Source organism: Oncorhynchus kisutch, unplaced genomic scaffold (genome assembly GCF_002021735.2).
Source record: "Oncorhynchus kisutch isolate 150728-3 unplaced genomic scaffold, Okis_V2 Okis09a-Okis19a_hom, whole genome shotgun sequence".
NCBI classification, from domain to species: domain Eukaryota; kingdom Metazoa; phylum Chordata; class Actinopteri; order Salmoniformes; family Salmonidae; genus Oncorhynchus; species Oncorhynchus kisutch.
The window spans coordinates 17366568-17392193 of NW_022261985.1; the positions used below are offsets into that span (position 1 = coordinate 17366568).

Below are 25626 nucleotides of genomic sequence, written 5' to 3' on the forward strand. Positions count from 1 at the left end.
GTTGTGTTGCCAGGACTCATGGGGTATGTAGTTAGTTACCTGTCCTGTGTTGCCAGGGCTCATGGGGTATGTAGTTAGTTACCTGTGTTGTGGGGTATGTAGTTAGTTACCTGTGTTGTGGGGTATGTAGTTAGGTACCTGTCCTGTGTTGCCAGGACTCATGGGGTATGTAGTTAGTTACCTGTGTTGTGGGGTATGTAGTTAGTTACTTGTGTTGTGTTGTGTTGCCAGGACTCATGGGGTATGTAGTTAGTTACATGTCCTGTGTTGCCAGGACTCATGGGGTATGTAGTTAGTTAATTGTCCTGTGTTGTGGGGTATGTAGTTAGTTACCTGTTGTGGGGTATGTAGTTAGTTACCTGTTGTGGGGTATGGAGTTAGTTACCTGTTGTGGGGTATGTAGTTAGTTACCTGTTGTGGGGTATGTAGTTAGTTACCTGTCCTGTGTTGTATGTAGTTAGTTACCTGTCCTGTGTTGTGGGGTATGTAGTTAGTTACCTGTCCTGTGTTGCCAGGACTCATGGGGTACGTAGTTAGTTACCGGTGTTGTGGGGTATGTAGTTAGTTACCTGTGTTGTGTTGCCAGGACTCATGGGGTATGTAGTTAGTTACCTGTGTTGTGTTGCCAGGACTAATGGGGTATGTAGTTAGTTACCTGTCCTGTGTTGTGGGGTATGTAGTTAGTTACCTGTCCTGTGTTGCCAGGACTCATGGGGTATGTAGTTAGTTACCTGTCCTGTGTTGTGGGGTATGTAGTTAGTTACCTGTGTTGTGTTGTGGGGTATGTAGTTAGTTACCTGTGTTGTGTTGTGGGGTATGTAGTTAGTTACCTGTCCTGTGTTGTGTTGTATGTAGTTAGTTACCTGTGTTGTGGGGTATGTAGTTAGTTACCTGTCCTGTGTTGTGGGGTATGTAGTTAGTTACCTGTCCTGTGTTGTATGTAGTTAGTTACCTGTCCTGTGTTGTGTTGTGGGGTATGTAGTTAGTACCTGTCCTGTGTTGTGGGGTATGTAGTTAGTTACCTGTCCTGTGTTGTGGGGTATGTAGTTAGTTACCTGTCCTGTGTTGTGTTGTGGGGTATGTAGTTAGTTACCTGTCCTGTCCTGTGTTGTGGGGTATGTAGTTAGTTACCTGTCCTGTGTTGTGGGGTATGTAGTTAGTTACCTGTGTTGTGTTGCCAGGACTCATGGGGTATGTAGTTAGTTACCTGTGTTGTGGGGTATGTAGTTAGTTACTTGTGTTGTGTTGTGTTGTGTTGCCAGGACTCATGGGGTATGTAGTTAGTTACATGTCCTGTGTTGCCAGGACTCATGGGGTATGTAGTTAGTTACCTGTCCTGTGTTGTGGGGTATGTAGTTAGTTACCTGTCCTGTGTTGTGGGGTATGTAGTTAGTTACGTGTCCTGTGTTGTGGGGTATGTAGTTAGTTACCTGTGTTGTGTTGCCAGGACTCATGGGGTATGTAGTTAGTTACCTGTCCTGTGTTGCCAGGACTCATGGGGTATGTAGTTAGTTACCTGTGTTGTGGGGTATGTAGTTAGTTACCTGTGTTGTGGGGTATGTAGTTAGTTACCTGTCCTGTGTTGCCAGGACTCATGGGGTATGTAGTTAGTTACCTGTGTTGTGGGGTATGTAGTTAGTTACTTGTGTTGTGTTGTGTTGTGTTGCCAGTACTCATGGGGTATGTAGTTAGTTACATGTCCTGTGTTGCCAGGACTCATGGGGTATGTAGTTAGTTACCTGTCCTGTGTTGTGGGGTATGTAGTTAGTTACCTGTCCTGTGTTGTGGGGTATGTAGTTAGTTACCTGTCCTGTGTTGTGTTGTGGGGTATGTAGTTAGTTACCTGTCCTGTGTTGTGGGGTATGTAGTTAGTTACCTGTTGTGGGGTATGTAGTTAGTTACCTGTCCTGTGTTGTGGGGTATGTAGTTAGTTACCTGTCCTGTGTTGTGGGGTATGTAGTTAGTTACCTGTCCTGTGTTGCCAGGACTCATGGGGTATGTAGTTAGTTACCTGTCCTGTGTTGTGGGGTATGTAGTTAGTTACCTGTCCTGTGTTGCCAGGACTCATGGGGTATGTAGTTAGTTACCTGTGTTGTGGGGTATGTAGTTAGTTACCTGTGTTGTGGGGTATGTAGTTAGTTACCTGTGTTGTGGGGTATGTAGTTAGTTACCTGTTGTGGGGTATGTAGTTAGTTACCTGTCCTGTGGGATATATATATTATCTACCTGTCCTGTGTTGCCGGGGTTCATTGGTATATAGTATCTACCTGTCCTGTGTTGCCGGGGTTCATTGGTATATAGTAGCTACCTGTCCTGTGTTGCCGGGGTTCATGGGTATATAGTAGCTACCTGTCCTGTGTTGCCGGGGTTCATGGGTCAGGTCACTGCGTCGGACCAGTGTGGTTCTGTTGACTGTAGCTTCTGAGATCAGCTGGAAGGAGATGTTGCTGTAACACGTCCCAGGGAGCCAGTGTTTAAACACAGTCTTTCCCTTATAGAAGTCTAGAACACAGAACAGTCTTTCCTTTATAGAGGTCTAGAACACAGAACAGTCTTTCCCTTATAGAAGTCTAGAACACAGAACAGTCTTTCCTTTATAGAGGTCTAGAACACAGAACAGTCTTTCCCTTATAGAAGTCTAGAACACAGAACAGTCTTTCCCTTATAGAAGTATAGAACACAGAACAGTCTTTCCTTTATAGAAGTCTAGAACACAGAACAGTCTTTCCCTTATAGAGGTCTAGAACACAGAACAGTCTTTCCCTTATAGAAGTCTAGAACACAGAACAGTCTTTCCTTTATAGAAGTCTAGAACACAGAACAGTCTTTCCTTTATAGAGGTCTAGAACACAGAACAGTCTTTCCCTTATAGAAGTCTAGAACACAGAACAGTCTTTCCCTTATAGAAGTCTAGAACACAGAACAGTCTTTCCTTTATAGAAGTCTAGAACACAGAACAGTCTTTCCCTTATAGAGGTCTAGAACACAGAACAGTCTTTCCCTTATAGAAGTCTAGAACACAGAACAGTCTTTCCTTTATAGAAGTCTAGAACACAGAACAGTCTTTCCCTTATAGAGGTCTAGAACACAGAACAGTCTTTCTTTTATAGAGGTCTAGAACACAGAAGATGATGGTATGATTTATAGAAATCTATAACACAGAACATAACAGTCTGCTTTATATAAATTTGAGGACAGAACGCATAAGTCTTCAACCTGTGTCTGTGAACAAGAAACATTGAAGTCTGATCGGTGGGCCTTCCCCCAAACATGACCTAATACAGACCTGCTCAACTCAGTCGATCCAACTCAAATAAGTCAACACTGAACTGTCCAGAACGGGCTAGTCAGCTTCACCTGTTGTTCTAGTCTGTCCAGAACGGGCTAGTCAGCTACACCTGTTGTTCTAGTCTGTCCAGAACGGGCTAGTCAGCTACACCTATTGTTCTAGTCTGTCCAGAACGGGCTAGTCAGCTACACCTGTTGTTCTAGTCTGTCCAGAACGGGCTAGTCAGCTACACCTGTTGTTCTAGTCTGTCCAGAACGGGCTAGTCAGCTACACCTATTGTTCTAGTCTGTCCAGAACGGGCTAGTCAGCTACACCTGTTGTTCTAGTCTGTCCAGAACGGGCTAGTCAGCTTCACCTGTTGTTCTAGTCTGTCCAGAACGGGCTAGTCAGCTTCACCTGTTGTTCTAGTCTGTCCAGAACGGGCTAGTCAGCTACACCTGTTGTTCTAGTCTGTCCAGAACGGGCTAGTCAGCTACACCTGTTGTTCTAGTCTGTCCAGAACGGGCTAGTCAGCTACACCTGTTGTTCCAGTCTGTCCAGAACGGGCTAGTCAGCTACACCTGTTGTTCCAGTCTGTCCAGAACGGGCTAGTCAGCTACACCTGTTGTTCCAGTCTGTCCAGAACGGGCTAGTCAGCTACACCTGTTGTTCCAGTCTGTCCAGAACGGGCTAGTCAGCTACACCTGTTGTTCCAGTCTGTCCAGAACGGGCTAGTCAGCTACACCTGTTGTTCCAGTCTGACCAGAACGGGCTAGTCAGCTTCACCTGTTGTTCCAGTCTGTCCAGAACGGGCTAGTCAGCTTCACCTGTTGTTCTAGTCTGTCCAGAACGGGCTAGTCAGCTACACCTGTTGTTCCAGTCTGTCCAGAACGGCTAGTCAGCTACACCTGTTGTTCCAGTCTGTCCAGAACGGGCTAGTCAGCTACACCTGTTGTTCCAGTCTGTCCAGAGCGGGCTAGTCAGCTACACCTGTTGTTCTAGTCTGTCCAGAACGGGCTAGTCAGCTACACCTGTTGTTCCAGTCTGTCCAGAACGGGCTAGTCAGCTTCACCTGTTGTTCCAGTTTGTCCAGAATGGGCTAGTCAGCTACACCTGTTGTTCCAGTCTGTCCAGAACGGGCTAGTCAGCTACACCTGTTGGTCCAGTCTGTCCAGAACGGGCTAGTCAGCTTCACCTGTTGTTCCAGTTTGTCCAGAATGGGCTAGTCAGCTACACCTGTTGTTCTAGTCTGTCCAGAACGGGCTAGTCAGCTACACCTGTTGTTCCAGTTTGTCCAGAACGGGATAGTCAGCTTCACCTGTTGTTCCAGTCTGTCCAGAACGGGCTAGTCAGCTACACCTGTTGTTCCAGTCTGTCCAGAACGGGCTAGTCAGCTACACCTGTTGTTCCAGTCTGTCCAGAACGGGCTAGTCAGCTACACCTGTTGTTCCAGTTTGTCCAGAACGGGCTAGTCAGCTACACCTGTTGTTCCAGTCTGTCCAGAACGGGCTAGTCAGCTACACCTGTTGTTCCAGTCTGTCCAGGACGGGCTAGTCAGCTTCACCTGTTGTTCCAGTATGTCCAGAACGGGCTAGTCAGCTACACCTGTTGTTCCAGTTTGTCCAGAACAGGCTAGTCAGCTACACCTGTTGTTCCAGTCTGTCCAGAACGGGCTAGTCAGCTACACCTGTTGTTCCAGTCTGTCCAGAACGGGCTAGTCAGCTACACCTGTTGTTCCAGTCTGTCCAGAACGGGCTAGTCAGCTACACCTGTTGTTCCAGTCTGTCCAGAACGGGCTAGTCAGCTACACCTGTTGTTCTAGTCTGTCCAGAACGGGCTAGTCAGCTACACCTGTTGTTCCAGTCTGTCCAGAACGGGCTAGTCAGCTACACCTGTTGTTCCAGTCTGTCCAGAACGGGCTAGTCAGCTACACCTGTTGTTCCAGTCTGTCCAGAACGGGCTAGTCAGCTACACCTGTTGTTCCAGTCTGCCCAGAACGGACTAGTCAGCCTCACCTGTTGTTCCAGTCTGTCCAGAACGGGCTAGTCAGCTACACCTGTTGGTCCAGTCTGTCCAGAACGGGCTAGTCAGCTACACCTGTTGGTCCAGTCTGTCCAGAACGGGCTAGTCAGCTACACCTGTTGTTCCAGTCTGTCCAGAACAGACTAGTCAGCTACACCTGTTGTTCCAGTCTGCCCAGAACGGGCTAGTCAGCTTCACCTGTTGTTCCAGTCTGTCCAGAACGGACTAGTCAGCTACACCTGTTGTTCCAGTCTGTCCAGAACGGGCTAGTCAGCTACACCTGTTGTTCCAGTCTGTCCAGAACGGGCTAGTCAGCTACACCTGTTGTTCCAGTCTGCCCAGAACGGGCTAGTCAGCTACACCTGTTGTTCCAGTCTGTCCAGAACGGACTAGTCAGCTACACCTGTTGTTCCAGTCTGTCCAGAACGGGCTAGTCAGCTACACCTGTTGTTCCAGTCTGTCCAGAACGGGCTAGTCAGCTACACCTGTTGTTCCAGTCTGTCCAGAACGGGCTAGTCAGCTACACCTGTTGTTCCAGTCTGCCCAGAACGGGCTAGTCAGCTACACCTGTTGTTCCAGTCTGTCCAGAACGGACTAGTCAGCTACACCTGTTGTTCCAGTCTGTCCAGAACGGGCTAGTCAGCTACACCTGTTGTTCCAGTCTGTCCAGAACGGGCTAGTCAGCTACACCTGTTGTTCCAGTCTGCCCAGAACGGGCTAGTCAGCTACACCTGTTGTTCCAGTCTGTCCAGAACGGACTAGTCAGCTACACCTGTTGTTCCAGTCTGTCCAGAACGGGCTAGTCAGCTACACCTGTTGTTCCAGTCTGTCCAGAACGGACTAGTCAGCTACACCTGTTGTTCCAGTCTGCCCAGCCAGAGGCCTCACCTTTATAGAGCATGGATCTCTGCTCCCGGCCCTCTGCGTAGCTGATGTTGACCCGACTGAAGACGTTGTTCTCTGGGGAGCTGATCTCAAACACCACACCTGTCTCTGGAGCCTCTGGGTAGTCTGTGATCACCACACTGACCACCGGACGCGGCTCTGCAGGGGGACAGACGGACAACAGATATACCATCAGGCCTGACTGACTACCTGGTCAGGGGCACAACAACCACTACAACCTCCACAGGGAAGAATGGGAAATAAAAAGAGAGACGACGAACAAACACAACAAGTCAAGCACATAGTGTATCTATGACAGAACAAAGACTGATCTAAACTCTATTGAGCTGGATTCAGGACAGTTGGACTTGGACCAGGTCTTCCTCTGTCTGAATACTTACTGGTGAGAACAGATACAGTCTGGATGGACTTGGACCAGGTCTTCCCCTGTCTGAATACTTACTGGTGAGAACAGATATAGTCTGGATGGACTTGGACCAGGCCTCCCCCTGTCTGAATACTTACTGGTGAGGACAGATACAGTCTGGATGGACTTGGACCAGGTCTTCCCCTGTCTGAGCAGCAGGCTAACGGTGTAGCAGAGTCCGTGGTGGGAGGAGTTAAAGACCAGAGGTGTCGCGGTGGGGTCGGTCAGGTTCAGGAATGGTAGCAGGTGGGTTCGGGGCTCGCCCATCACCCGGGCAGCATACCCCGTCACGTTCTCCCGCAGGTCAGATGGCTCCAGGGTCACTACGATCCAGTCCTCCTCTTTAACTGACACCTGGAAGGACACAATGGTCTAGAAGAGAGAGAGAGAGGAGAGAGAGAGAGAGGAGAGAGAGAGGAGAGAGAGGAGAGAGAGAGGAGAGCGCGAGGAGAGAGGAGAGAGAGAGGGGAGAGAGAGAGGAGAGAGAGAGAGGAGAGAGAGAGAGAGGAGAGAGAGAGGAGAGAGAGGAGAGAGAGAGGAGAGCGCGAGGAGAGAGGAGAGAGAGAGGGGAGAGAGAGAGGAGAGAGAGAGGAGAGAGGAGAGAGAAAGAGAAGAGAGAGAGAGAGGAGAAAGAGAGAGGAGAGAGAGGAGAGAAAGAGAAGAGAGAGAGAGAGAGAGAGAGAGAGAGAGAGAGAGAGAGGAGAAAGAGAGAGGAGAGAGGAGAGAGAAAGAAGAGAGAGAGAGGAGAAAGAGAAGAGAGAGAGAGAGGAGAAAGAGAGAGGAGAGAGAGAGAGAAAAAGAGAGAGGAGAGAGCGAGAGAGAAGAGAGAGAGAGAGAGAGAGAGAGAGGAGAGAGAGAGAGGAAAAGAGAGGAAAGAGAGAGGAGAGAGAGAGAGAGGAGATTGAGAGAGGAGAGAGAGAGAGAGAGAGAGGCAGAGAGAGAGTCAGTCAGTAGAGTACATGTTGAGTTCCCTTCTTTATAAGCATGCTGAAAGTCTGTTGTTCATTTGTTTGCAGAGGAATTTGGTCAAATCTAATTTTCTCCAACAGTTTGCGAAGAGCTTGCAGCAAGCTGATTGGTCTGCTGTTAGAACCAGTAAATGCCTCTTTACCACTCTTGGGTAGTTGAATGACTTTGGCTTCCCTCCAGGCCTGAGGACAAAGACTTTCCTCTAGGCTCAGATTAAAGATATGACAGATAGGATTGGCTATAGAGTCAGTAGGAGTGGCTATAGAGTCAGATACCATCCTCAGTAGGAGTGGCTATAGAGTCAGCTACCATCCTCAGTAGGAGTGGCTATAGAGTCAGCCACCATCCTCAGTAGGAGTGGCTATAGAGTCAGCTACCATCCTCAGTAGGAGTGGCTATAGAGTCAGATACCATCCTCAGTAGGAGTGGCTATAGAGTCAGTAGGAGTGGCTATAGAGTCAGCTACCATCCTCAGTAGGAGTGGCTATAGAGTCAGATACCATCCTCAGTAGGAGTGGCTATAGAGTCAGTAGGAGTGGCTATAGAGTCAGTAGGAGTGGCTATAGAGTCAGTAGGAGTGGCTATAGAGTCAGTAGGAGTGACTATAGAGTCAGCTACCATCCTCAGTAGGAGTGGCTATAGAGTCAGATACCATCCTCAGTAGGAGTGGCTATAGAGTCAGTAGGAGTGGCTATAGAGTCAGTAGGAGTGGCTATAGAGTCAGTAGGAGTGGCTATAGAGTCAGCTACCGTCCTCAGTAGGAGTGGCTATAGAGGCAGATACCATCCTCAGTAGGAGTGGCTATAGAGTCAGCTACTATCATCAGTAGGAGTGGCTATAGAGTCAGATACCATCCTCAGTAGGAGTGGCTATAGAGTCAGTAGGAGTGGCTATAGAGTCAGCTACCATCCTCAGTAGGAGTGGCTATAGAGTCAGCTACCATCCTCAGTAGGAGTGGCTATAGAGTCAGTAGGAGTGGCTATAGAGTCAGCTACCATCCTCAGTAGGAGTGGCTATAGAGTCAGATACCATCCTCAGTAGGAGTGGCTATAGAGTCAGCTACCATCCTCAGTAGGAGTGACTATAGAGTCAGCTACCATCCTCAGTAGGAGTGGCTATAGAGTCAGTAGGAGTGGCTATAGAGTCAGTAGGAGTGGCTATAGAGTCAGTAGGAGTGGCTATAGAGTCAGTAGGAGTGGCTATAGAGTCAGTAGGAGTGGCTATAGAGTCAGATACCATCCTCAGTAGGAGGGGCTATAGAGTCAGCTACCATCCTCAGTAGGAGGGGCTATAGAGTCAGCTATCATCCTCAGTAGGAGTGACTATAGAGTCAGCTACCATCCTCAGTAGGAGTGGCTATAGAGTCAGATACCATCCTCAGTAGGAGTGGCTATAGAGTCAGTAGGAGTGGCTATAGAGTCAGCTACCATCATCAGTAGGAGTGGCTATAGAGTCAGCTACCATCCTCAGTAGGAGTGACTATAGAGTCAGCTACCATCCTCAGTAGGAGTGGCTATAGAGTCAGATACCATCCTCAGTAGGAGTGGCTATAGAGTCAGCTACCATCCTCAGTAGGAGTGGCTATAGAGTCAGATACCATCATCAGTAGGAGTGGCTATAGAGTCAGCTACCATCCTCAGTAGGAGTGGCTATAGAGTCAGCTACCATCCTATCCTCAGTAGGAGTGACTATAGAGTCAGCTACCATCCTCAGTAGGAGTGGCTATAGAGTCAGCTACCATCCTCAGTAGGAGTGGCTATAGAGTCAGCTACCATCCTCAGTAGGAGTGGCTATAGAGTCAGTAGGAGTGGCTATAGAGTCAGTAGGAGTGGCTATAGAGTCAGTAGGAGTGGCTATAGAGTCAGTAGGAGTGGCTATAGAGTCAGTAGGAGTGGCTATAGAGTCAGATACCATCCTCAGTAGGAGGGGCTATAGAGTCAGCTACCATCCTCAGTAGGAGGGGCTATAGAGTCAGCTATCATCCTCAGTAGGAGTGGCTATAGAGTCAGCTACCATCCTCAGTAGGAGTGGCTATAGAGTCAGATACCATCCTCAGTAGGAGTGGCTATAGAGTCAGTAGGAGTGGCTATACAGTCAGCTACCATCATCAGTAGGAGTGGCTATAGAGTCAGCTACCATCCTCAGTAGGAGTGACTATAGAGTCAGCTACCATCCTCAGTAGGAGTGGCTATAGAGTCAGTAGGAGTGGCTATAGAGTCAGCTACCATCATCAGTAGGAGTGGCTATAGAGTCAGCTACCATCCTCAGTAGGAGTGGCTATAGAGTCAGCTACCATCCTCAGTAGGAGTGACTATAGAGTCAGATACCATCATCAGTAGGAGTGGCTATAGAGTCAGCTACCATCCTCAGTAGGAGTGGCTATAGAGTCAGCTACCATCCTATCCTCAGTAGGAGTGACTATAGAGTCAGCTACCATCTTCAGTAGGAGTGGCTATAGAGTCAGCTACCATCCTCAGTAGGAGTGGCTATAGAGTCAGCTACCATCCTCAGTAGGAGTGGCTATAGAGTCAGTAGGAGTGGCTATAGAGTCAGCTACCATCCTCAGTAGGAGTGGCTATAGAGTCAGATACCATCCTCAGTAGGAGTGGCTATAGAGTCAGCTACCATCCTCAGTAGGAGTGGCTATAGAGTCAGCTACCATCCTCAGTAGGAGTGGCTATAGAGTCAGTAGGAGTGGCTATAGAGTCAGCTACCATCCTCAGTAGGAGTGACTATAGAGTCAGCTACCATCCTCAGTAGGAGTGGCTATAGAGTCAGATACCATCCTCAGTAGGAGTGGCTATAGAGTCAGCTACCATCCTCAGTAGGAGTGGCTATAGAGTCAGCTACCATCCTCAGTAGGAGTGGCTATAAAGTCAGCTACCATCCTCAGTAGGAGTGGCTATAGAGTCAGTAGGAGTGGCTATAGAGTCAGCTACCATCCTCAGTAGGAGTGACTATAGAGTCAGTAGGAGTGGCTATAGAGTCAGTAGGAGTGGCTATAGAGTCAGTAGGAGTGGCTATAAAGTCAGCTACCATCCTCAGTAGGAGTGACTATAGAGTCAGCTACCATCCTCAGTAGGAGTGGCTATAGAGTCAGTAGGAGTGGCTATAGAGTCAGCTACCATCCTCAGTAGGAGTGACTATAGAGTCAGCTACCATCCTCAGTAGGAGTGACTATAGAGTCAGCTACCATCCTCAGTAGGAGTGGCTATAGAGTCAGCTACCATCCTCAGTAGGAGTGGCTATAGAGTCAGCTACCATCCTCAGTAGGAGTGGCTATAGAGTCAGCTACCATCCTCAGTAGGAGTGGCTATAGAGTCAGCTACCATCCTCAGTAGGAGTGACTATAGAGTCAGCTACTATCCTCAGTAGGAGTGACTATAGAGTCAGCTACCATCCTCAGTAGCTTTCCATCTAAGTGGTCAATGCCAGGAGGTCTGTCATTGTTGATCGAGAACAACAGTTGTTCCACCTTGATCGAGAACAACAATTGTTCCACCTTGATCGAGAACAACAATTGTTCCACCTCTCCAACACTAACTTTACAAAATTGTAACTTGCAATGCTTTTCTTTCATTATGTGTATGTATGAATACAATCGTTCACTGTTCGTTGTTGGCATTTCCTGCCTAAATGTGCCAACTTTGCCAATTAAATAATCATTAAAATAATTGGCAACATCAAATGGTTTTGTGATGAATACGCCATCTGATTGGATGAGATGGCTTATACAGAGTGCGGAGAGTGACCACTCAGGGTCAGATTAATAAACCTCTACTCTGGGGAGAGTGACCCCTCAGGGTCAGATTAATAAACCTCTACTCTGGGGAGAGTGACCCCTCAGGGTCAGATTAATAAACCTCTACTCTGGGGAGAGTGACCCCTCAGGGTCAGATTAATAAACCTCTACTCTGGGGAGAGTGACCCCTCAGGGTCAGATTAATAAACCTCTACTCTGGGGAGAGTGACCCCTCAGGGTCAGATTAATAAACCTCTACTCTGGGGAGAGTGACCCCTCAGGGTCAGATTAATAAACCTCTACTCTGGGGAGAGTGACCCCTCAGGGTCAGATTAATAAAGATCTACTCTGGGGAGAGTGACCCCTCAGGGACAGATTAATAAACCTCTACTCTGGGGAGAGTGACCCCTCAGGGTCAGATTAATAAACCTCTACTCTGGGGAGAGTGACCACTCAGGGTCAGATTAATAAACCTCTACTCTGGGGAGAGTGACCACTCAGGGTCAGATTGATAAACCTCTACTCTGGGGAGAGTGACCACTCAGGGTCAGATTAATAAACCTCTACTCTGGGGAGAGTGACCCCTCAGGGTCAGATTAATAAAGATCCACATTACATCCTGGTCCTCAGAGAACCACTACAGGTAAACATTACATCCTGGTCCTCAGAGAACCACTACAGGTAAACATTACATCCTGGTCCTCAGAGAACCACTACAGGGAAACATTACATCCTGGTCCTCAGAGAACCACTACAGGTAAACATTACATCCTGGTCCTCAGAGAACCACAGGGAAACATTACATCCTGGTCCTCAGAGAACCACAGGGAAACATTACATCCTGGTCCTCAGAGAACCACTACAGGGAAACATTACATCCTGGTCCTCAGAGAACCACAGGGAAACAGCCTATACTAAAATGCCCTCCTCCCCTCCCCCAGTCGCCAGGAAGGTTGGTGATAAAACACTCAACTGTTTCTTCTTCTCCCTCCAAAATACTACTGACTCTCAGGGGAACAGTCTGAACACCACACAGTATCCTCCCCCGGTTCCTCCATGTTTATCCTGCCCCCCCCCCCCCCCCCCTCTCAGTAGCTCTGGTCTATCTCTACCCCAGAGAACTGGGAAGTCTCTACAATCTCTGCAGTTTGACCAGTGGTTCCTCCATGTTTTTTCCTGCCCCCCCCCCTCTCAGTAGCTCTGGTCTATCTCTACCCCAGAGGACTGGGAAGTCTCTACAGTCTCTGCAGTTTGACCAGTGGTTCCTCCATGTTTATCCTGCCCCCCCCCCCCCCTCAGTAGCTCTGTTCTATCTCTACCCCAGAGGACTGGGAAGTCTCTACAGTCTCAGCTGTTTGACCAGTGGTTCCTGTCTTCTCCCTCTGTGTTCCTAGATCTGGTCCAGGGCCAATCAGCTTCAGAGACAGAGGTTGAGACGGAGGCTGAGGCTGTTGCTCTCGACAATGATACAGATCTCCAGATCTGAGCCATGTAATAACAGCCCTGTCTGAGGAACAGCTGAGAGGAGAGGAGACAGAGGTTGAGACGGAGGCTGAGAGGAGAGGAGACAGAGGTTGAGACGGAGGCTGAGAGGAGAGGAGACAGAGATTGAGACGGAGGCTGAGAGGAGAGGAGACAGAGGTTGAGACGGAGGCTGAGAGGAGAGGAGACAGAGGTTGAGACGGAGGCTGAGAGGAGAGGAGAGGAGACAGAGGTTGAGACGGAGGCTGAGAGGAGAGGAGACAGAGGTTGAGACGGAGGATGAGAGGAGAGGAGATAGAGGTTGAGACGGAGGCTGAGAGGAGAGGAGACAGAGGTTGAGACGGAGGCTGAGAGGAGAGGAGACAGAGGTTGAGACGGAGGCTGAGAGGAGAGGAGACAGAGGTTGAGACGGAGACTGAGAGGAGAGGACACAGAGGTTGAGACGGAGGCTGAGAGGAGCAGCATTATTCCTCCACAGAGTCTGTCAACAGAGAGTTTCATTCCCAGCCTTCCCTTTCCTGGTCAGAATCTCATTAGTCTCACTGCAGGGTGTCTATCTGCCCTCCTACCACTTCCTTTCTGTTCTGCCAAGACTGACGCCATCCTGCTCTCCTTCTGCCCTGTTCACTGTCCATCCCTGCTGTTCTGCCACTCTTCACTGTCCATCCCTGCTGTTCTGCCAAGGCTTCTGCCCCCTTCACTGTCCATCCCTGCTGTTCTGCCCCCCTTCACTGTCCATCCCTGCTGTTCTGCCCCCCTTCACTGTCCATCCCTGCTGTTCTGCCCCCTTCACTGTTCATCCCTGCTGTTCTGCCCCCCTTCACTGCCCATCCCTGCTGTTCTGCCCCCCTTCACTGTCCATCCCTGCTGTTCTGCCAGGGCTTCTGCCCCCCTTCACTGTCCATCCCTGCTGTTCTGCCAAGGCTTCTGCCCCCCTTCACTGCCCATCCCTGCTGTTCTGCCAAGGCTTCTGCCCCCCTTCACTGTCCATCCCTGCTGTTCTGCCCCCCTTCACTGCCCATCCCTGCTGTTCTGCCCCCCTTCACTGTCCATCCCTGCTGTTCTGCCCCCCTTCACTGCCCATCCCTGCTGTTCTGCCAAGGCTTGTGCCCCCCTTCACTGTCCATCCCTGCTGTTCTGCCAAGGCTTCTGCCCCCCTTCACTGTCCATCCCTGCTGTTCTGCCAAGGCTTCTGCCCCCCTTCACTGTCCATCCCTGCTGTTCTGCCCCCCTTCACTGTCCATCCCTGCTGTTCTGCCAGGGCTTCTGCCCCTCTTCACTGTCCATCCCTGCTGTTCTGCCAAATCAAATCAAATCAAATCAAATCAAATTTATTTATATAGCCCTTCGTACATCAGCTGATATCTCAAAGTGCTGTACAGAAACCCAGCCTAAAACCCCAAACAGCAAGCAATGCAGGTGGAGAAGCACGGTGGCTAGGAAAAACTCCCTAGAAAGGCCAATACCTAGGAAGAAACCTAGAGAGGAACCAGGCTATGTGGGGTGGCCAGTCCTCTTCTGGCTGTGCCGGGTGGAGATTATAACAGAACATGGTCAAGATGTTCAATGTTCATAAATGACCAGCATGGTCGAATAATAATAAGGCAGAACAGTTGAAACTAGAGCAGCAGCACAGTCAGGTGGAAGTTGAAACTGGAGCAGCAGCATGGCCAGGTAGACTGGGGACAGCAAGGAGTCATCATGTCAGGTAGTCCTGGGGCATGGTCCTAGGGCTCAGGTCAGTTGAAACTGGAACAGCAGCATGGCCAGGTGGACTGGGGACAGCAAGGAGTCATCATGTCAGGTAGTCCTGGGGCATGGTCCTAGGGCTCAGGTCCTCCGAGAGAGAGAAAGAAAGAGAGAAGGAGAGAATTAGAGAACGCACACTTAGATTCACACAGGACACCGAATAGGACAGGAGAAGTACTCCAGATATAACAAACTGACCCCAGCCCCCCGACACATAAACTACTGCAGCATAAATACTGGAGGCTGAGACAGGAGGGGTCAGGAGACACTGTGGCCCCATCCGAGGACACCCCCGGACAGGGCCAAACAGGAAGGATATAACCCCACCCACTTTGCCAAAGCACAGCCCCCACACCACTAGAGGGATATCTTCAACCACCAACTTACCATCCTGAGACAAGGCTGAGTATAGCCCACAAAGATCTCCGCCACGGCACAACCCAAGGGGGGGGGGGGGGCGCCAACCCAGACAGGATGACCACAACAGTGAATCAACCCACTCAGGTGACGCACCCCCTCCAGGGACAGCATGAGAGAGCCCCAGCAAGCCAGTGACTCAGCCCCTGTAATAGGGTTAGAGGCAGAGAATCCCAGTGGAAAGAGGGGAACCGGCCAGGCAGAGACAGCAAGGGCGGTTCGTTGCTCCAGAGCCTTTCCGTTCACCTTCCCACTCCTGGGCCAGACTACACTCAATCATATGACCCACTGAAGAGATGAGTCTTCAGTAAAGACTTAAAGGTTGAGACCGAGTTTGCGTCTCTGACATGGGTAGGCAGACCGTTCCATAAAAATGGAGCTCTATAGGAGAAAGCCCTGCCTCCAGCTGTTTGCTTAGAAATTCTAGGGACAATTAGGAGGCCTGCGTCTTGTGACCGTAGCGTACGTATAGGTATGTACGGCAGGACCAAATCAGAGAGATATGTAGGAGCAAGCCCATGTAATGCTTTGTAGGTTAGCAGTAAAACCTTGAAATCAGCCCTTGCTTTGACAGGAAGCCAGTGTAGAGAGGCTAGCACTGGAGTAATATGATCAAATTTTTTGGTTCTAGTCAGGATTCTAGCAGCCGTATTTAGCACTAACTGAAGTTTATTTAGTGCTTTATCCGGGTAGCCGGAAAATAGAGCATTGCAGTAGTCTAACCTAGAAGTGACAAAAGCATGGATAAATTTTTCTGCATCATTTTTGGACAGAAAGTTTCTGATTTTTGCAATGTTACGTAGATGGAAAAAAGCTGTCCTCGAAATGGTCTTGATATGTTCTTCAAAAGAGAGATCAGGGTCCAGAGTAACGCCGAGGTCCTTCACAGTTTTATTTGAGACGACTGTACAACCATTAAGATTAATTGTCAGATTCAACAGAAGATCTCTTTGTTTCTTGGGACCTAGAACAAGCATCTCTGTTTTGTCCGAGTTTAATAGTAGAAAGTTTGCAGCCATCCACTTCCTTATGTCTGAAACACATGCTTCTAGCGAGGGCAATTTTGGGGCTTCACCATGTTTCATTGAAATGTACAGCTGTGTGTCATCCGCATAGCAGTGAAAGTTTACATTATGTTTTCGAATAACATCCCCAAGAGGTAAAATATATAGTGAAAACAATAGTGGTCCTAAAACGGAACCTTGAGGAACACCGAAATTTACAGTTGATTTGTCAGAGGACAAACCATTCACAGAGACAAACTGATATCTTTCCGACAGATAAGATCTAAACCAGGCCAGAACATGTCCGTGTAGACCAATTTGGGTTTCCAATCTCTCCAAAAGAATGTGGTGATCGATGGTATCAAAAGCAGCACTAAGGTCTAGGAGCACGAGGACAGATGCAGAGCCTCGGTCCGATGCCATTAAAATGTCATTTACCACCTTCACAAGTGCCGTCTCAGTGCTATGATGGGGTCTAAAACCAGACTGAAGCATTTCGTATACATTGTTTGTCTTCAGGAAGGCAGTGAGTTGCTGCGCAACAGCCTTCTCTAAAATTTTTGAGAGGAATGGAAGATTCGATATAGGCCGATAGTTTTTTATATTTTCTGGGTCAAGGTTTGGCTTTTTCAAGAGAGGCTTTATTACTGCCACTTTTAGTGAGTTTGGTACACATCCAGTGGATAGAGAGCCGTTTATTATGTTCAACATAGGAGGGCCAAGCACAGGAAGCAGCTCTTTCAGTAGTTTAGTTGGAATAGGGTCCAGTATGCAGCTTGAAGGTTTAGAGGCCATGATTATTTTCATCATTGTGTCAAGAGATATAGTACTAAAACACTTGAGCGTCTCTCTTGATCCTAGGTCCTGGCAGAGTTGTGCAGACTCAGGACAACTGAGGTTTGGAGGAATACGCAGGTTTAAAGAGGAGTCCGTAATTTGCTTTCTAATAATCATAATCTTTTCCTCAAAGAAGTTCATGAATTTATCACTGCTAAAGTGAAAGTCATCCTCTCTTGGGGAATGCTGCTTTTTAGTTAGCTTTGCGACAGTATTAAAAAGGAATTTCGGATTGTTCTTATTTTCCTCAATTAAGTTAGAAAAATAGGATGATCGAGCAGCAGTAAGGGCTCTACGGTACTGCACGGTACCGTCCTTCCAAGCTAGTCGGAAGACTTCCAGTTTGGTGTGGCGCCATTTCCGTTCCAATTTTCTGGAAGCTTGCTTCAGAGCTCGGGTATTTTCTGTGTACCAGGGAGCTAGTTTCTTATGAGACATTTTTTTTTGTTTTTAGGGGTGCAACTGCATCTAGGGTATTGCGCAAGGTTAGATTGAGATCCTCAGTTAGGTGGTTAACTGATTTTTGTCCTCTGGCGTCCTTGGGTAGGCAGAGGGAGTCTGGAAGGGCATCAAGGAATCTTTGTGTTGTCTGTGAATTTATAGCACGACTTTTGATGTTCCTTGGTTGGGGTCTAAGCAGATTATTTGTTGCAATTGCAAACGTAATAAAATGGTGGTCCGATAGTCCAGGATTATGAGGAAAAACATTAAGATCCACCACATTTATTCCATGGGACAAAACTAGGCTTCTGCCCCCCTTCACTGTCCATCCCTGCTGTTCTGCCCCCCTTCACTGTCCATCCCTGCTGTTCTGCCCCCCTTCACTGTCCATCCCTGCTGTTCTGCCCCCCTTCACTGCCCATCCCTGCTGTTCTGCCCCCCTTCACTGTCCATCCCTGCTGTTCTGCCCCCCTTCACTGTCCATCCCTGCTGTTCTGCCAAGGCTTCTGCCCCCTTCACTGTCCATCCCTGCTGTTCTGCCCCCCTTCACTGTCCATCCCTGCTGTTCTGCCAGGGCTTCTGCCCCCCTTCACTGTCCATCCCTGCTGTTCTGCCAAGGCTTCTGCCCCCCTTCACTGCCCATCCCTGCTGTTCTGCCCCCCTTCACTGCCCATCCCTGCTGTTCTGCCAAGGCTTCTGCCCCCCTTCACTGTCCATCCCTGCTGTTCTGCCAAGGCTTCTGCCCCCCTTCACTGTCCATCCCTGCTGTTCTGCCAAGGCTTCTGCCCCCCTTCACTGTCCATCCCTGCTGTTCTGCCAAGGCTTCTGCCCCCCTTCACTGTCCATCCCTGCTGTTCTGCCAAGGCTTCTGCCCCCCTTCACTGCCCATCCCTGCTGTTCTGCCAAGGCTTCTGCCCCACTGCTGCACATCTTACACCCTGCAACCCCCTGCCCCCTCCCTGCCCCCCTGCTAAACCAGGGGTCACCTTGCTGCCCCCTAACTACCGGCCCAGCAGCCTCGGTTGTACAAGGCCACCATAACATGTTAACAGAAGAGAAGAGGAACTCTGGCAGTCCAGCTGCTGTTCACGTTGGGGTTTCTGATTCTGATCACATCTTCCCTCCTGTGGCCTCCGAGCCCCGCCCTGGACACCAGATCACCATGGCAACGTCTCAGAGCCCTGGCATGTGGACCAGATCACCATGGCAACACATCCCTTACCTACCTCCTCTGCCATAGAAGGAAGAGAGATACCGCCACACTGTCTATGTGGATGGGCTAGAAGTTTACAGCAATGCTTTTTCAGGAAATTATACAAGTATACAAGTACTCTGTCAACTACTTCCTCTGTCATAGGATCCCAGCCTGGGTCTGTATCAACTACTTCCTCTGTCATAGGATCCCAGCCTGGGTCTGTATCAACTACTTCCTCTGTCATAGGATCCCAGCCTGGGTCTGTATCAACTACTTCCTCTGTCATAGGATCCCAGCCTGGGTCTGTATCAACTACTTCCTCTGTCATAGGATCCCAGCCTGGGTCTGTATCAACTACTTCCTCTGTCATAGGATCCCAGCCTGGGTCTGTATCAACTACTTCCTCTGTCATAGGATCCCAGCCTGGGTCTGTATCAACTACTTCCTCTGTCATAGGATCCCAGCCTGGGTCTGTATCAACTACTTCCTCTGTCATAGGATCCCAGCCTGGGTCTGTATCAACTACTTCCTCTGTCATAGGATCCCAGCCTGGGTCTGTATCAACTACTTCCTCTGTCATAGGATCCCAGCCTGGGTCTGTATCAACTACTTCCTCTGTCATATGATCCCAGCCTGGGTCTGTATCAACTACTTCCTCTGTCATATGATCCCAGCCTGGGTCTGTATCAACTACTTCCTCTGTCATAGGATCCCAGCCTGGGTCTGTATCAACTACTTCCTCTGTCATAGGATCCCAGCCTGGGTCTGTATCAACTACTTCCTCTGTCATAGGATCCCAGCCTGGGTCTGTATCAACTACTTCCTCTGTCATAGGATCCCAGCCTGGGTCTGTATCAACTACTACCTGTGTCATATGATCCCAGGGGTCTTCATGCCTAGAGGGATAGTTCTAGAGGGATAGGGGTTGTAAAGTTCTAGAATCATGGTGGTGGTTCTACAGTTCTAGAGGGATGGGGGTTGTAGAGTTCTAGAATCATGGTGGTGGTTTTACAGTTCTAGAGGGATAGTGGTTGTAGAGTTCTAGAATCATGGTGGTGGTTCTACAGTTCTAGAGGGATGGGTGTTGTAGAGTTCTAGAATCATGGTGGTGGTTCTACAGTTCTAGAGGGATGGGTGTTGTAGAGTTCTAGAATCATGTTGGTGGTTCTACAGTTCTAGAGGGATAGGAGCTGTAGAGTTCTAGAATCATGGTGGTGGTTCTACAGTTCTAGAGGGATGGGTGTTGTAGAGTTCTAGAATCATGTTGGTGGTTCTACAGTTCTAGAGGGATAGGAGCTGTAGAGTTCTAGAATCATGGTGGTGGTTCTAGAGTCAGCAAATTCTTGTCTTGAAAGCCACCATGTTGCCACATCTGTACTGACCCTCCCATCATCGCTCACATCCTCTCCACATCATTATCATCAGCTGGTAGATTATGGTGGTGTGATGGGAGGGGCTTGTGACACACATTCCACCAGGAACCAAATCAGATTAGATTATGCATTTGGGTCAGAATCCTGCTGGACTCTGTGGGGATTATAATCTGTCGTAGGGGAGGGAGGGTCGGCAGGGGAACAGACAAACAGACAGTCCACAACACGACTACAGTATAGCTGTTAGTTTGTGTTTGTTATTCTTACACAACCAGCACAGCATTAAAGTATTAGAGCTGTGTTCCTACATGTTGAGGATGTTGTAGGACTGTAGGGTTGTGTTGAGGATGTTGTAGGACTGTAGGGTTGTGTTGAGGATGTTGTAGGACTGTAGGGTTGTGTTGAGGATGTTGTAGGACTGTAGGGTTGTGTTGAGGATGTTGTTGGACTGTAGGGTTGTGTTGAGGATGTTGTAGGACTGTAGGGTTGTGTTGAGGATGTTGTAGGACTGTAGGGTTGTGTTGAGGATGTTGTAGGACTGTAGGGTTGTGTTGAGGATGTTGTTGGACTGTATGGTTGTGTTGAGGATGTTGTAGGGTTGTGTTGAGGATGTTGTTGGACTGTAGGGATGTGTTGAGGATGTTGTAGGGTTGTGTTGAGGATGTTGTAGGACTGTAGGGTTGTGTTGAGGATGTTGTAGGACTGTAGGGTTGTGTTGAGGATGTTGTAGGACTGTAGGGTTGTGTTGAGGATGTTGTAGGACTGTAGGGTTGTGTTGAGGATGTTGTAGGACTGTAGGGTTGTGTTGAGGATGTTGTTGGACTGTAGGGTTGTGTTGAGGATGTTGTAGGACTATAGGGTTGTGTTGAGGATGTTGTAGGACTGTAGGGTTGTGTTGCGGATGTTGTTGGACTGTAGGGTTGTGTTGAGGATGTTGTAGGGTTGTGTTGAGGATGTAGGACTGTAGGGTTGTGTTGAGGATGTTGTTGGACTGTAGGGTTGTGTTGAGGATGTTGTTGGACTGTAGGGTTGTGTTATGGATGTTGTTGGACTGTAGGGTTGTGTTGAGGATGTTGTTGGACTGTAGGGTTGTGTTGAGGATGTTGTAGGGTTGTGTTCAGGATGTTTTAGGGTTGTGTTGAGGATGTTGTAGGACAGTAGGGTTGTGTTGAGGATGTTGTTGGACTATAGGGTTGTGTTGAGGATGTTGTTGGACTGTAGGGTTGTGTTGAGGATGTTGTTGGACTGTAGGGTTGTGTTGAGGATGTTGTTGGACTATAGGGTTGTGTTGAGGATGTTGTTGGACTGTAGGGTTGTGTTGAGGATGTTGTTGGACTGTAGGGTTGTGTTGAGGATGTAGGACTGTAGGGTTGTGTTGTGTTCAGAACAGCTCCCCTCCTTTGTAAAGGACACCAGCAGTATGGTCTCAGAACAGCTCCCCTCCTTTGTAAAGGACACCAGCAGTATGGTCTCAGAACAGCTCCCCTCCTTTGTAAAGGACACCAGCAGTATGGTCTCAGAACAGCTCCCCTCCTTTGTAAAGGACACCAGCAGTATGGTCTCAGAACAGCTCCCCTCCTTTGTAAAGGACACCAGCAGTATGGTCTCAGAACAGCTCCCCTCCTAAAGGACACCAGCAGTATGATCTCAGAACAGCTCCCCTCCTGAAGGACACCAGCAGTATGATCTCAGAACAGCTCCCCTCCTAAAGGACACCAGCAGTATGGTCTCGGAACAGCTCCCCTCCTAAAGGACACCAGCAGTATGGTCTCAGAACAGCTCCCCTCCTTTGTAAAGGACACCAGCAGTATGGTCTCAGAACAGCTCCCCTCCTTTGTAAAGGACACCAGCAGTATGGTCTCAGAACAGCTCCCCTCCTTTGTAAAGGGCACCAGCAGTATGGTCTCAGAACAGCTCCCCTCCTAAAGGACACCAGCAGTATGGTCTCAGAACAGCTCCCCTCCTAAAGGACACCAGCAGTATGGTCTCAGACAGCTCCCCTCCTAAAGGACACCAGCAGTATGGTCTCAGAACAGCTCCCCTCCTTTGTAAAGGACACCAGCAGTATGGTCTCAGAACAGCTCCCCTCCTAAAGGACACCAGCAGTATGGTCTCAGAACAGCTCCCCTCCTTTGTAAAGGACACCAGCAGTATGGTCTCAGAACAGCTCCCCTCCTTTGTAAAGGACACCAGCAGTATGGTCTCAGAACAGCTCCCCTCCTTTGTAAAGGACACCAGCAGTATGGTCTCAGAACAGCTCCCCTCCTAAAGGACACCAGCAGTATGATCTCAGAACAGCTCCCCTCCTAAAGGACACCAGCAGTATGGTCTCAGAACAGCTCCCCTCCTAAAGGACACCAGCAGTATGGTCTCAGAACAGCTCCCCTCCTTTGTAAAGGACACCAGCAGTATGGTCTCAGAACAGCTCCCCTCCTTTGTAAAGGACACCAGCAGTATGGTCTCAGAACAGCTCCCCTCCTAAAGGACACCAGCAGTATGGTCTCAGAACAGCTCCCCTCCTAAAGGACACCAGCAGTATGGTCTCAGAACAGCTCCCCTCCTTTGTAAAGGACACCAGCAGTATGGTCTCAGAACAGCTCTCCTCCTAAAGGACACCAGCAGTATGGTCTCAGAACAGCTCCCCTCCTTTGTAAAGGACACCAGCAGTATGGTCTCAGAACAGCTCCCCTCCTTTGTAAAGGACACCAGCAGTATGGTCTCAGAACAGCTCCCCTCCTAAAGGACACCAGCAGTATGGTCTCAGAACAGCTCCCCTCCTAAAGGACACCAGCAGTATGAACTATATTATTTAATCTCTTGAGCCTCTCCCTGAGAATACTTTGTTAGTTACGTCTGATGTTGAGTTGTTATACACTAATATTCCACATGAGGGCGGTATTGAAGCTATGGAACATTTTCTTCTGCAACGTGACCCTAATGAACTACCTTCCAGTGCTGCATTATAACTTTGGCTGAAATTGTACTCACACATAACTACTCCATGTTTCTAAATGATTTATTTATTCAGACGAAGGGTACTGCTACGGGATCCCCCAAGGTTCCTAACTATGCTAATGTGTAATGTGGGTTACATGGAGAAACAGTCTATTTTCAATCCTCTCAAAAATGTTTTCTTGCCTGACAACATTATGTGGAAACGGTATATTGATGATATTTGTGTTCTGTGGAGGAGTGATGCAAAACAGCTCCAGGCGTTCCATGCTTTTCTTAACTCCTGTTCTGAGCATCTGAGATTTACTATGCAATCTGATACACGTCATATCAGTTTCCTTGATCTTCTGATCTTGTGTGAAGATAATGTTCTATACACTGATCTTTACAGGAAACCTACTGATCGTAACAGTTTGTTGAGGGCTGGTAGTTGTTTCCCACTTCCCTTGAAAAACAGTTTGCCCTACAGACAATTCTGTCCAATCAAAATCATTTGTAAAATAAAAATGGGGGGGGGGGCTGAGACGCAAGAAAATTCAAAGAGAGGGGGTATAAAAATAGTCAGATTAATACTGCCTTTGAGAAAATTCAAAACAAACATGACCTTTTTCAAGGTCAGTCTCACAAAGATAAACATTCTTGCGTTCTAACTACCGATTAAGGGAATCGTTCACAAAGATTGGCCCATTCTAAGATCCGATGATAGTATCGGTAATGTGTTTTCGGACCTTCCCTTGGTCGTATTCTCGCGGGGCAGAAGCCTCAGAGATCAGCTGGTAAACTCTGATGTACCACCCAAGATATCCCTGAACAACGTCTATTTGCTCCCCTACTGGATGGAGTACACTCTGATTTACCACCCCAAGATATTCCTGAACAACGTCTATTTGCTCCCCTACTGGATGGAAACTACAAATGTAATGGCTGTGCTCAATGCAATGGCACTTATAAATGTAGATCCTTCAAACACCCCCAAACAGGGAAACAGATCCCAATTAAAGGTGTTATTACGTGCTCCACTAAGGCAGTTATTTATCTTATAACTTGTCCTTGTGGTAAAAATGATGTGGGTAAAACAAAGCGTGAATTAAAAGTATTAATCTCGGAGCATCGTAGCACCATTAGGTGCAAAACCTGGACTTACCCAGTTGCGGCCCACTTTTTGGAAGAAAACCCTTCGATTTCGTCCCTACGTTATATCGGGATCAACACCTCGTTACTAATGACTGGACCAATACAACACCTCATTACTGATGTCTGGACCAATACAACACCTCATTACTGATGACTGGACCAATACAACACCTCGTTACTAATGACTGGACCAATACAATACCTCGTTACTAATGACTGGACCAATACAACACCTCATTACTGATGTCTGGACCAATACAACACCTCATTACTGATGTCTGGACCAATACAACACCTCATTACTGATGACTGAACCAATACAACACCTCATTACTGATGTCTGGACCAATACAACACCTCATTACTGATGTCTGGACCAATACAACACCTCATTACTGATGACTGGACCAATACAACACCTCATTACTGATGTCTGGACCAATACAACACCTCATTACTGATGTCTGGACCAATACAACACCTCATTACTGATGACTGGACCAATACAACACCTCATTACTGATGACTGGACCAATACAATACCTCATTACTGATGACTGGACCAATACAACACCTCATTACTGATGACTGGACCAATACAACACCTCATTACTGATGTCTGGACCAATACAACACCTCATTACTGATGTCTGGACCAATACAACACCTCATTACTGATGTCTGGACCAATACAACACCTCATTACTGATGACTGGACCAATACAACACCTCATTACTGATGACTGGACCAATACAACGCCTCGTTACTAGGCCCTATAATGTCCGATGACTGGCCGGTCGGTGGTGGTTGATGGTATGCCCTGTGTGGCGTGGCATGACGACGCGCTCGTGTGTGTGTGTGTTTGTGTGTGTGTGTGTGGCGCGGCAGCCTCAGAGCCAACGTTTAATCAGGGTGAATTAGGGATGTGGAGAAAAACACATTTTGTTCTTTCCCTTTCACACACAACACACACACACATACACAACACACACACACACCAAATTATTTTTCTCAGGAGGCAAACCAACCATGTCATATGAGAGAGCAGAAGAAGAGAGGAGAGGAGAGGAGAGGAGAGGAGAGGAGAGGAGAGGAGAGGAGAGGAGAGGAGAGGAGAGGAGAGGAGAGGAGAGGAGAGGAGAGGAGAGGAGAGGAGAGGAGAGGAGAGGAGAGGAGAGGAGAGGAGAGGAGTTAGAAGGGGAGGAGGGTCTTGGTTAGTGTGTGGTGTCTTTCACGTTCCCTCTGACTACTAGGTCCCTGGGACAACAGATTATTTCTGTTTCACAGCAATTATTTATCTACTGGAGGAGGAGAGGAGAGGGAGAGGGAGAGGGAGAGGGAGAGGAGAGGAGAGGAGAGGAGAGGAGAGGAAGGAGAGGTTGGTTAACGTATCAAACACCAACATCACAACAGGAAGGAGAGGTTGGTTAACATATCAAACACCAACATCACAACAGGAACAGGAAGGAGAGGTTGGTTAACGTATCAAACACCAACATCACAACAGGAACAGGAAGGAGAGGTTGGTTAACGTATCAAACACCAACATCACAACAGGAAGGAGAGGTTGGTTAACGTATCAAACACCAACATCACAACAGGAACAGGAAGGAGAGGTTGGTTAACATATCAAACACCAACATCACAACAGGAAGGAGAGGTTGGTTAATGTATCAAACACCAACATCACAACAGGAACAGGAAGGAGACGTTTGTTAAACTACCAAA

The 25626-nt window shown here is 48.4% G+C and overlaps 1 protein-coding gene across 2 annotated transcripts in view; it reads right to left on the reverse strand.

The window, feature by feature from the left end:
- The window catches only part of ptpro (protein tyrosine phosphatase receptor type O), a 102993-nt gene that overhangs the window by 69973 nt on the left and 7394 nt on the right, over positions 1-25626 (reverse strand). For both annotated transcript variants that reach the window (XM_031815462.1, XM_031815461.1), the window contains exons 2-4: positions 6701-6974; positions 6179-6334; positions 2350-2502 (exon numbers count right to left, since the gene is read on the reverse strand). In XM_031815462.1, the coding sequence (XP_031671322.1) occupies positions 2350-2502; positions 6179-6334; positions 6701-6974 (583 nt within the window). The remainder of the gene's footprint in view (positions 1-2349; positions 2503-6178; positions 6335-6700; positions 6975-25626) is intronic.